The following is a 12,047-nucleotide window of genomic DNA, read 5'->3' as shown; positions in this document are numbered from 1 at the left end:
CAATTGTTCTGCTGTTTGTCAGGGATTGCAGTTAGCTGAAGATTTACAAGCCACTCCTTTACCTAAAATTTCCTGTGTAGCAGTTTGTCATAATTCTGAGCTAGCACACATACAAGCTTCTGATTTCCAAACACAATCCACAATGGTGGCATACACAGATTCAGTCACTACAGTAGGCTTAGGCCCTGCTCTTGATACAGCTGCTGAGACTGAAGTAGATGTTAAAGCTGATGTGGAAAACGATGTTACCTCTGGGTTCACTCTTCCTTCTGCCAATTCTGATCAATACGAACAGTCAGAGACAGTACAGATTTCATGTTCTGATGGACTCATTCCACAGTATACAGAACCAAAAAACCGGCAGGCGATTCCTGAACTGTTGATTGTTAATCTGCCTCTTTCAGAAGCTAAAACAGAGGAATGGACAATTGACGAAATCCTGATTAACAGAGACTTTACTATGGTGATTCCACTGGTTGATTTTGACTTCTACAAAGAAAGAGACTCTGTGTCACCCACTAAAGAAAGGGACTGCAAGGGTACAGCTCAGTCTTTGGTTACTGGTGCCAAGGAGTCTACTGCCCTAAAGGTGCCCTCCATTCCTGAGCCACCAATGTGTCTGTCAACTTCTGAGACTTCTGTCTGTCCTCCTACAACCATTGACTCTTCTATGATCCAATCCACAGCCCTGCAGTCATCTTTGGCACACGCGTCTTCAACCAATGAACCGCTGCCATGTCTGCCATTTACTCAAGAGCCAGTCCCAAAGACCTGGACATGTTTGTATCCAGCAACCGAGATTGCTTCAGCTTGCATGCCTTCAGCCTCAAGGTTTCCCCTGGCCTGCCTGTCTTCAGCTACAGTGTCTCATCCTGCAGATCATCCTTCAGCTTTAGAGCCTCCGGTAGTCCATCAAAAGTGCATGTCTTCAGTCCCGGAGTATACGGAGTATTTGCCTTCAGTTCATGAGACGCCTGTATCCTGCTTATCCTCGCTGCCAATATCAGAGGTATACCTGTCTACACCATCAGATCCTGCTGTATTTTCTTCTGCTCCAGCGATTCCTCCTGAATCCCAACCATTTACTGTCGATGAACGTCTAGCTTGCCTTTCTTTTGCTTCAGGAGGAGCACCAGAATGCCTGCCTTTTCCACAAGACGATTCTCCCAACTGCTTCACTTTAGCATCAGAGCCTCCTAAAAATGCAGCATCAGAGTTTGAGACTTTTGCCAGCTCCCGCTTCAGAGTCATCAAGCTGGACCAAGTGGTGAGTCAGAACCACTCACCTGGGTGTGCACAGGGGGTGGTGCAGACCGGCGTATTACCTATAGGACTTGTGCAACAGAATTCCGCCAAGAAGCACCAGTTGGGTCCTAGTAGCCAAAGGAAGGGAATGACTGCTGCAGTTCAAAATGTGTCTGTTATTGCTCCTTCTGAGAGTGTGCCTGAAATACCAAGTACTGCGTCTATCACTCCTATCAGTATGCCAAACGTCCCTGCTGTTGTATCCCACGTGCAACAAGGTGGTTACACGACTGTCACCAGGAGTACCAGCCTTGTACAACCCATTGGACTTTCAGGTCTCCAAGGCGTAGAACATGTGCAGTCAAACCTTAGTCACTTTCAACCGCAAGCCTTTTCCCAGATGGATGACAGAAGAAAATCTGAACCTCTACCTCAGCCGCCACCTTCTCTAATGGCGGAACATAAACCTTTCCTGAAGCCAGCAATTTCCTCACCTCCCGCATGTCCACTCTCGGCAGAAAGGCTAACAGGGCTTCTACCATTGTCTAAGGCATGTTGCACCAGCCTGCCTCCCTCCTCAAAGACTTATAAGGGTCCACTCCCAGTGACTGAGCTTCCTGGACCTTCCACCTCTGCTTCAGGTCCTGCAAGTCCTTCATGCCTTTCTTCGAACCATGAGTCTCTTCCTCACCAGAAGCCACCGTTTCCATCAGTACCACCTCCAAAGACAAAGCACTCCTATCATGGAAGTCCATCTGCCTTTGCCCACAGGCCACCATTTCCATCAGTGCCACCTCCAAAGAAAAAGCACTCCCATCATGGAAAGAAGATGTCTCGTGCGGGTGGCGGGCACCCGAAGACGGCCGTAGGAGGGGGTATACTGTCACGACTCGCTCCCTTCGCTCCCGTTCCCACCACTTGGGGGCATGATTTGGGGTTTATTCCCTACTGGACCTTTCCTCCGAACCTTATGCTAGTGCTGTGATGAATTGGGAGCGCTAAATCCCTATTTTCCAAGCTACTTCCCTTCCGGATCCATTCCAGGTTTTTGGCAGCCAGCATGCTTCTTTAACCAAATGACTATGCTTCCCAGAATGCCTGGCCCACTGCTCCACCTCCACCCTTGCAGGACAAGGTTGGGTGGAGGATAGGTAACAGCTGTGGCTGCAGGTGCAGCAATCAGCACACCTGAGGCGTGTGCTCGTTAAGCAGCTTTAAAAGCCTCAGTCTTACTTCAGTCCAGCGCTGGTCATCGTTTGCAGTGTTCCTGTTGTGACTAGTCCCTTGTTCCTTGCCTTTGTACCTAGTTCCTAGTTCCTGTTTTCTTGTTCCTCCGCCCTGAATCTCGGATTCATGCGCTAATTGATTTCTGCTCCCTTGATTCCCTTTTTGTCTTCCTCTGTTTGCAGGCAGCATTTCTCAGTGCTTTCCCCTTTTAGATGCAGCCCAGTTTGTCTGTGTTCTATATTTCTTTGACTCTGTCCTTTGCTGCTGTAAACCCGTATGCCTTAGCCTTCCTCTTAGATTAGCTTCCTGTCTTTTCCTTGGAGGGGTAGGGAGAAGTTTGCATTGGTTATTTCGTTTTTCCCTGCTCCTGATCCTTACTTTCTATTGGGATCCATTCCATGTTTTCCATTGCACTTCTGCATTTATTTCCCATTTGATTATTAGGTGTGGTGTGCGGTTGTAGCTAGCTCCTGTGTTGAATGCTTATGTTTTCCTCACTAATTTGTAATCACTATTCCAACTTAGGTATTTAGTTTTCCTCCCATTGCTGTTCTAGCCTTTCTGGGTCCCAGTTTCATCAACAGGATTCGTGGGCTAGCTGACATTCAAGAGGTTTATCTCGTCCTCGTGAGTACAGTTCTTTAGTTCCCTTATTTAATACCATCAAGAGTGTTAGTTCACAGATCCTGTCATTGCTTGCCCTCCACGTGGGTTTAGCGCTGTCAGTACCTGTAACAGCAATTGGGGGTAAGGCGCTTGCCGACTTTCCTCGCGGTCAGGTGCTTACCCCACATCCCTTTTCATATATTGGTTATGTTGTCACACTCTATTTGCACTCCTGGGTTCTAGCATACATGAGTCGTTGTTCCTGTGTGCACGTAGTTTAATTCGAAGCTATTCACTGTGTGATTTAGTGCACATTTCCCTTGCCATATTCGCTGCCTTTGTACTCGCCTGACTAATCCTGACAGCTTCTCTCCGAAGGTACGGATTACGAACGTACATCAGACTTCAACTCCCAGCATACTCTTCAAATCATTTGCGGTATCTACCGCGACCGCGAGCAATAAATCACTGAAGAAATCTCTTACCTGGTACGTTAGATTCCCGAAGACCCTCATTACTGTTTTCTATCCATCCTACTGTTCCTTTAAATCTTTGTTCTTCTCCAGGCTCTTCTCTGGATCCATTTTTTCTTCAGGACACCACCCACTACCTCCTTAATTAGACTGCAGTCGCTGAAAGGATGGTTCGTTGTTTACCCATTTATTTAGAGGTTCTGTTAGCAGTGACGGATATTAACCTCTTTCTTCATATATCCTTAGAACCATTATCGGGAGTTGGATGACAACTTAACTTCCCAATCCACGCCTTGGGAGAAAAGGATCACCATCTTCAAACACCCTCCAGCTCACCGAAATCCACGATCGCCAGGATTTCTGGGTTTTTTTCCCCACAAGGGTTTCCCTGGTGCCTTCTCTTCTTGCCAATACAATTGGCGGGTACAGAGTGTATCAGGTGAATTTCTCTCTTTCTTCAAGCTGCTTCTGAAGGCCAGGTCAGTCATTATTATCTTGTGCCTATTTGTTGTACACTGGAGTGATAACCCTCCTAGAATACCTTCTCATAAGAGAGAGAGAAAATAATTACATAACACAGACATGTTTGTAGATACTAATCCCAAACTGGTTTTGGGGGGTGACCGCAATAAACATCTGTGGATGAAGGTGATTTGATAAGAGTCTGTGGTCAAATGAACTTTCATATACAAGCCACTTTCTCACTGATGAGGATAACATCAAATCCAACCTAGCCAAGTGTCATTGAGTTTCTTTCTCATTTTAGCATTGACAGCCTCATTACGAGGTTGGAGGTAGCCATGCCCTTAATAAGGGCATGGCTACCCCCAAACTCTAGTTAGGCTCCGGGTCCCGCGAAAGGGGAATTACCATGCCATTCCGACCTTGGAGGGCCCGGTAATTTCCCTTTTGCAGGAGCCGGATGTCCCCATTCCCATTTGAGCCCCCATAGGGCTCAATGGGAATGGGGAGGATGGTAGCAGCGGTACCGTTCATAATGTTTTGCAGGTTTTTTTTGTTTTGTTTTGTTTTATTTTGATGTTATTGTGTTTCAGTTCAAAGAACTGTTCACAAATATAGCATAACAAACACAAAATAGAATTCACCAAAGATAGAGAGAAAATTACAATTTCACTTTCAACATTTGATAAAAAGGAAATAAATACAGATAGGATAAGGTAAGTTATGGTAAAAGAAAAAGAAAAACTGCAATAAACTCCTATCAAAACAAATATATATTGGTAGAATAAAACTCAACAATAAAATTACTACAAAGGGTTAAAACAGATAAATGAAAAGAGAAGAAGAGGCTAACAAATTTACAACAGATTTATCACAGCTGAATACTTAACTATCAACCAAAAGCTGCACTTCTTCAAATTTTCCTAAGCGTACATTTGCCACCTTCCATATTTGTGTCACGGCAATGATTAGGCTGCTATTCGACCCCCCAAGACACCTAAGGATAGGTTAACCAAGAGAGAGCCAGAGGTATAAGGGTCCAACAAGGGTGGGTCTTAAGAACTGGGTACATTTAAAGTGTAGATATTTATTGGGTTTATTTTCTATGGGAAACCTACTTAACAGGTTCAGGGCATGAGAATGACCATTAGCTGAAAAAGCAGCAATGTTTCCTGTCACCAGGTGGACATGGAGCTCGTGAGAAGACACAACAAAGGTGATCAGAGTTAAAGTTTTAATAGGGAAACAATACAATGTGGCACAAAATAAAGAAAGAATGTGAAAGGAGGGAAGTTCAACTAAAAGTCCAGATTCCATAAATGATCAGGATTAATTAACAGTCAATGGGGGGCAGCCGCTCCGACTCTTCTGGAAGATCTCCTCTGCGCACCATGGCTTCACAGGGAGACCCGCAGGTCCAGTTCAAGCTCGTTTTAGTTGGAGATGGAGGCACCGGCAAAACGACCTTCATGAAACGCCACTTGACTGGTGAATTCAAAAAGAAATATATTGCAACATTGGGCGTAGAAGTACATTCTCTGGTTTTCCACACTAACCGAGGGCCCATCAAATTCAATGTATGTGACACTGCTGGACAGGAGAAGTTCGGGGGTCTTCGAGATGGCTACTACATACAAGCTCAGTGTGCCATAATCATGTTTGACGTCACATCAAGAGTCACATATAAGAATGTCCCCAACTGGCATCGAGATCTCGTGCGAGTCTGTGAAAACATCCCCATTGTGCTGTGTGGCAACAAAGTGGATATTAAAGACAGGAAAGTGAAGGCGAAATCCATAGTCTTCCACAGGAAGAAGAATCTCCAGTACTACGATATTTCTGCCAAGAGTAACTACAACTTTGAAAAACCATTCCTGTGGCTTGCAAGAAAGCTAATTGGTGATCCCAACTTGGAGTTTGTAGCAATGCCTGCCCTTGCACCCCCTGAAGTTGTTATGGACCAGGCATTGGCAGCACAGCATGAACAAGATTTACAGATTGCCCAAACCACTGCACTGCCAGATGAAGACGACGATCTGTGAGGGAGTGCGGCTGGAGCCCAGCGTCAGAACTCTAGTTTTATAGGCACCTGTCCTGTGATGTCGATGGTGCAGCGTGTTTGCCCCTTTATTATCTAGCTGAGCAGAACATGTGCTTCATCTTTGAAATGCTGAAGGAGATGAATGGGCTTCAGAGTGAATGTGACAGTAAAATTAATTCCTTTATATTTTGGACCTGCATATTTATCTGTTTTGGACTGCAATTACTTTACCCCTCAAGTTTAAAATCTAATTTAAAGACTGCTACAGTCACATCACTTCAGTGGTGAACCCCGTTTGTTGTTGTCATTCCCGTTCCTTTTTTTCGTTTAGACCATAATAAAGTTGTATTTCAAATACCTTAACAAGTGAACTTTTATACACTGTAAGTACTTCTTTTAAGGATGCAGTTCTTGTGGAACCACCAGTACTGTTTTCTGTTTGTTTTAATTGATTTTCTGGTTCTGTGGCACTGTAAAGACACTAGTGCATTAGCCTGTGTATTGAACATGCTACTTGAAAGGACTTGTTGCTCTGCTGGTTAGTGTGAAGGTGACTCCATGTTGGCCGGTTAAACCATGCTGAAATGTTGCTCTTTTCTGCAGCTGCAGATGTTAACTATTTGACAAGTCATTCCTACTCCTGTCTGTCTTTTGGACCTCTGCTGGGAAAAGGGGCATATAGGGCAGTCTAAAACATTACTGCTGTTGTAACCGCTGGCTTTGGTATTTTTGGAACATGGCATACAAGTTGCAGCTGGTTCATACGTGTCCAAACGGATGCCACTTTTTCACGCCAATTCTAGCTTTTCATTTTGATTGATTTGGCAAAATGATGATTTGGGTGCCTTCAGCTGTCATCCGGGGTGTGTACAGAGATGGAATATTCAGTAAAATAGATTGCGTTGTGAATGGTTTGTAATATGGGAATTAAAATGTTGGAGAGCTTGGACTCATACGGACCCAATGTCCAAATATTGGCTAATAAAATATTTTAAAACCCGACTTTTTAAAAAAAAAAAGTCAATGGGGATCATTACGGGTCCGGCGGTAACCCTGCCGGTGCTACCGGTGGATTGCCGCCGGAATCCTAAATATTTACCGGTGCCTGACTTCCCAGTACCACCGGGAGATTAAAACCCTGGTGGCCCGGAAAATCAGGCGCTGCTTGATTCTAAGTCCCCATTCCCATAGAGTCCAGTACCAGGGAAACACCGGCACCGTTGCTAATGGTGCCGGTGCTTACATGACGGTCTGCCTACTGTGTCCGCTGTGCCCGGCACAGTCAGACCTGTCAGGCACAGCGGCTCCGGCAGGCAGACCTGTAGTATGCCGGTCTGAAAACAACAGTGCAGGTAATCTTACTGGCACCATTGTTCTGGGCTGGCATACTTGTAATATGCCCCAATGTAAAACTAATGATTCATGGTTAACTAAACGTCCAGCTTTGCTTTTCCTCTGTCTAGAGGTTCTAACTTGGTTAGGAGAGTCTTTCTGGAATATTTTCTGGTACTGTTTGTGGGTTTTCACAGCGCCTCATTTCTTCTCTTGGTTTGGGCTTCCTAGGAGACCACATCCTAGTAGAAGCCTCAAGGAGACGGCTTCCCATTCCTCTTGTTTTTCCGTGTCTTGGCCTTTCTTGTTCTTGGGTGATTCCCTCCTTTCAGGCACAAAGAACTTTGTGCCTCGTCAATGTACTCTTCTACTTTTGGCCCAATGTAATATGGCAGAGGAAAGAGGGTGGAGGCTGTGGTAGCTCCCAGAGCCCCAGATGCTTGCCATAAAAGAGTGGAAGGTCAAGCGGGTGGCCAACTACTCAGTCTCTACTTCATTAATGTCATATCTTAGAGCTTATGCCGACCAGCCTGCTCGGTCTCTCTCTCTCTCTCTCTCTCTCTCTCTCTCTTTCTCTTCCTTAACAATTCGCCACATGCCCATTCCATCTCCTGCCTCACATTTACCCATCATGCACGTGGAGGCCACTTTTACTCCTACACCGAGCTCCTTGTTTAAGCCGTCCTCATTAATTTCATTAACATAGGCCTCACATGGCCGCTTCTCAATCTACCTAATTTCTTAACCTTTCTCCTTGCCAAACTCCTCCTACTCACCCTTCTCAACACCTTCACTAATGTTTCCAGATTTTTACTTTGAACAACCTGCACCCCATGTCTGGTGATCCATAACCCACACCTGCCTGTTCTGCTTTCCATATCTATCACATTTCACAAATGTTTGCTTATCCAGAAAAATCCCAACTCTGTTACTCCCTCGTCTGCCAATACATTTTGTACGGTGTCTCTCAGCATCCCCTTGGTCTTGCCCTATTATTCTCTTTGCACTAAAAGAAACATCATCACCTCAGTACCCTACTCTTGTTCTTTCCAGCAACTTCCATGCTACTTTTTCATGCCACCATGCTTTGAAACCACACCTTACACTTTCCAATTCTCTTTTTCTACCCCAAAACTTTCCTATTCAGCTCTCCAGCTATCACACCAAAGCTCTTGTATCACATTCACCCATCACTCCACCTTGAGTCCTTCCTACTCTTCTGCTGATCAACGTCACCTTCTTTGGTCACCTCTCTTTGATTACTTGGCTCCAGCTCTAGTTCCTGCTGCTGCTTCCTCCTACCTTTGCCAAAGTTGCTTTTTCTCCCTTTACAAGTCTCTCCATCGCTCCATCTCCTAACACTCTACAACTGTCTTGGGCCAGCCACTCTTCAGTCTGTGGCTCCTTTCTTCGGTCCTTTAGTACTGACCCAGGCCTGCCAAATGGGAGGTCACTATTGCCCTAGATGTCCCTGGAAAGCCCTGATGTAACTTACATTAGGATTGGTGGACTTGACAAAGCAGAGTAAAGTCAATTATGTCCCTCATTGGGGGCATGGCTTAAGAGCCATGTAAGAGGACGTGGATTCGGAGAAGCTCCCGTCCATCCGACACGGATCCGACAAAAAAGTGCACCTCAGCGTGCGTGTGATGGACAATAGTAGCATCCCCATACGTGTGAACCAGAGGAGACCAGAAGCTTGATATCTGATGCCAGGAGCATGCGAAGGAAAGGTGCCTCTGGGAGGAAAAAGCAGAGGAGGGTCGCACTCGTATAAATCCAAGATGGCGGACGCCATGAGAACAATGGGACCCGGACCAATCTCACACCAGTGAGCGGCGTGGGCGACCGGGGCTACCAGGCACCGAAACACAGAGGTGGGGCTGGGGCACGGAACGGCACACCAGCTCAACTTCAGGCAAAGCCCCACATATCATCCCTAAGTGCGGGTGGCTACGAAGGACCTACTATACCTCGGAGCGGAGTTCGGAGAAGCGCGCTGTCTGCGCCCCCCCACCATCCATGGGGAAGAGTGCGGCTTCAGAAGGGCTCAGCAGGTCGGAGACTGGTGAGAGGAATACCGTGGAGTGTCACGTGCAACAATGTTGCACAAGAAACAGGAGCTCCGGCACAGGCTAAGCGCGGAAGGCGCACATCAGCTGTAGCTGACACGGCAGCCCAAGGGCGGAGGGGACCAGAAGTTCCGTGCAAGAGACAGGCTGGAATGGCCTGCAAAGGTGGTACCGGGCCCCACGCTCTCCCACGACCACCATCCAGTAAGAGGGACCTGCTGGGATACGCGTGCACCGGAGACACGCAGGTCCTTATGGAGGCCTGCTTGCGGATATCCCCCACAACAGACACCGAAGTGGATAAAAGGGCAGCGCTGTGTGAGAGGGAGCGAGCTACAGCTGTGCCCTAGTGGGAGACAATAAAGTAGCGCCATCAAGAACTGCCGCACAGCAGAGCCCCGCTGCACCATCAACATGCACACCCAGACTGGACCCTGGGGCCCGGGTGCCACACGCAGTATTATGCATGGGAGGAAACAAGACCTGAGTCATCCCATATACAGTTGTGGACCCAAAAGTAAATGGGGCAGCAGAGTGGATTCAGGGAAGTGCTGAGACTCAATAGAAGGAACCCACCAACAGATAAACAACAGGGGGCGCCAGACACTGTTCATACCTTCTGAGGGGAGGTGCCTCATATCAACCACAATAAAGGCCTGATTAACAGAAGACCCATAATAAAGGTAGAAGGCAGTGAATGCTGAACTAACAGTGACAGGGAAGGCCCGGGCAGCAGTCTACAGACACAGGGTCTCAGAAACACATGGGACGCGAAAGCCTGACACTAAGGCAACCCACATGCTCGAGATGTCGACTAAAGGGGCCAAATCCAAAGTAAAGCAGTCATTGCTGGACAGATTCGCTAAACCAAGTCCAATTGGAGAAGGAGCCAGCCCCCATGGGCGCACCCCACCAGGGAGAGACGAGGCACCGAGAGAAAATCAGAGAATCCTGGAGGCCATTGCGGCACTGAAAGCCGCCTGGGAGACCAAACTGGACGAAGTGCAAAATTCCTTGGAAGTCAAAATAGATGCGGTTAGTGTGGACGTCAATCCGTTAAGATATGATGTCAGGGCTATAGCCGAACGAACCGGCACACTGGAAAAAGAGATGAAAGCCACCACGGAAACCAGCAAAGAAAATAGAAGGGAGATACATATTCTGCAACAGAAGGTGGACAATCTAGAAAACAGGGTTGATGAAGCGGAAGGGAGGGCGAGAAGGAACAACATACGTATTGTGGGACTGCCTGAAGGTGAGGAGAACCCTGACCCCACCAAGTACATCGAGGCCATGACACTACAAGAGATAGGCGCAGGCACGCTATCTCAAGGATTTGCAGTGGAAAGGGCACACAGGGCCCAGACAAGGAAACCACCGCCCGGAGCCCCGCCTCGCCCGATCATAGCCAAGATACTGTGTTATAGAGACAGAGAAAAGATTCTGGAATACTTCAGGAAGGGTGGAACAATCTCTAGAGCGTCGGCGACCATCACAGCATACCCAGATTACACATTCCTGGTACACAAATGACGCCTGAACTTCATATCGGTTAAGAGACGGCTGCGAGACTCCAACCTGAAATACAGGCTGCTCTATCCAGCAAGACTCAGGGTTCAACATGGCGGCAAATTACTCTTCTTTGAGACCCCGGAAGACGCAACCAAGTGGTTGGACTGGAAGAACTTTTCAGATGAAGCAGCAGAACGCGCATCGAAGGAGAACGAAAAGTGAACCGCCGTTTTATCCCTCAATTAAGATAAAGGGCTGGAAATGAGGGGTTGATGTGAAGTGATGGCCACTGGAGGTGCACTGGAGATTAAACAAGGGGGCAGCAATGTAGTCCGGGCTCTATCACTATAGAGTAGTTTAGGGAGGATATTGTAGTGTAAAATCCACCTGCAGCGACCCTCACCTGCAGCTGCAAGGTGGAGGTCGAGAAGTAGGGGAGCCTGAGATCCAGGGATGGAGCTGGGCAACAGTTGGGGGGGGGAGTTGGGTTGGAGGGCAGTGGGGGGTAGCATGGGAAGTTTGGTTGGGGGAGGGAAAAGGGTAAGGCGGGAGAAAATGAAGAGGAAACAGGAGCACATCATGGTTTGTCCACAAGTGCAGTTAATCCTGTATAGGAAGAGGATGGGAAGAAGGGTGGGTGGAGTAGGATATAGCTGAGATTGGGGATTTTAGAATTGTGACCTGGAATGTCAGGTTAAACACCTATATCAAACGCAATAAAGTTATGATGTACCTACAACGGCAAAAGATAGACATAGCGCTGCTACAGGAAATGCACTTAGTCAAAGAGAAACTAGAAGTGATGAAGAGAAAATGGAAAGGGACCACAATAAGAGCTACATACTCAGTATATGCCAGGGGGTTCCTCATATGGATCGCGCCCCACGTCCCATTCAAATTGCTACGACAGGAGGTAAAGGAGGATGGTAGAATGGTGTTGGTAAAAGGGATGGTGGGCAATAAAATGTTTAATCTGATTAATATCTATGTCCCGAACAACGACGAAGGAGAGGTCATAGTCAGGGGGGACTTTAATTGTACCCTATACCCCAAGATGGATAGATCAGACGACAAATT

The 12,047-nt window shown here is 47.1% G+C and overlaps 1 protein-coding gene across 1 annotated transcript; it reads left to right on the top strand.

Annotated features, from left to right (window-relative positions):
- Positions 1 to 5,343: 5,343 nt before the first annotated feature.
- On the top strand, positions 5,344 to 6,070 carry LOC138510884 (GTP-binding nuclear protein Ran-like). The gene has a single exon (XM_069626537.1). It carries the CDS (start codon positions 5,357 to 5,359, stop codon positions 6,053 to 6,055), a length of 699 nt encoding a protein of 232 aa, XP_069482638.1. The 5' UTR covers positions 5,344 to 5,356; the 3' UTR covers positions 6,056 to 6,070.
- Positions 6,071 to 12,047: the final 5,977 nt, after the last annotated feature.

The sequence above is a fragment of the Ambystoma mexicanum genome, chromosome 6p (assembly GCF_040938575.1).
Source record: "Ambystoma mexicanum isolate Mex_15411 chromosome 6p, UKY_AmexF1_1, whole genome shotgun sequence".
NCBI classification, from domain to species: domain Eukaryota; kingdom Metazoa; phylum Chordata; class Amphibia; order Caudata; family Ambystomatidae; genus Ambystoma; species Ambystoma mexicanum.
The sequence above is the reverse complement of the archived record's forward strand: the minus strand, read 5'-3'. Positions and strand labels throughout refer to the sequence as shown.

What these genes read in the sequence shown, in the direction of transcription:
- LOC138510884 (XM_069626537.1), top strand. Translation starts at nt 5,357, where the DNA reads ATGGGGGGCAGCCGCTCCGACTCTTCTGGAAGATCTCCTCTGCGCACC.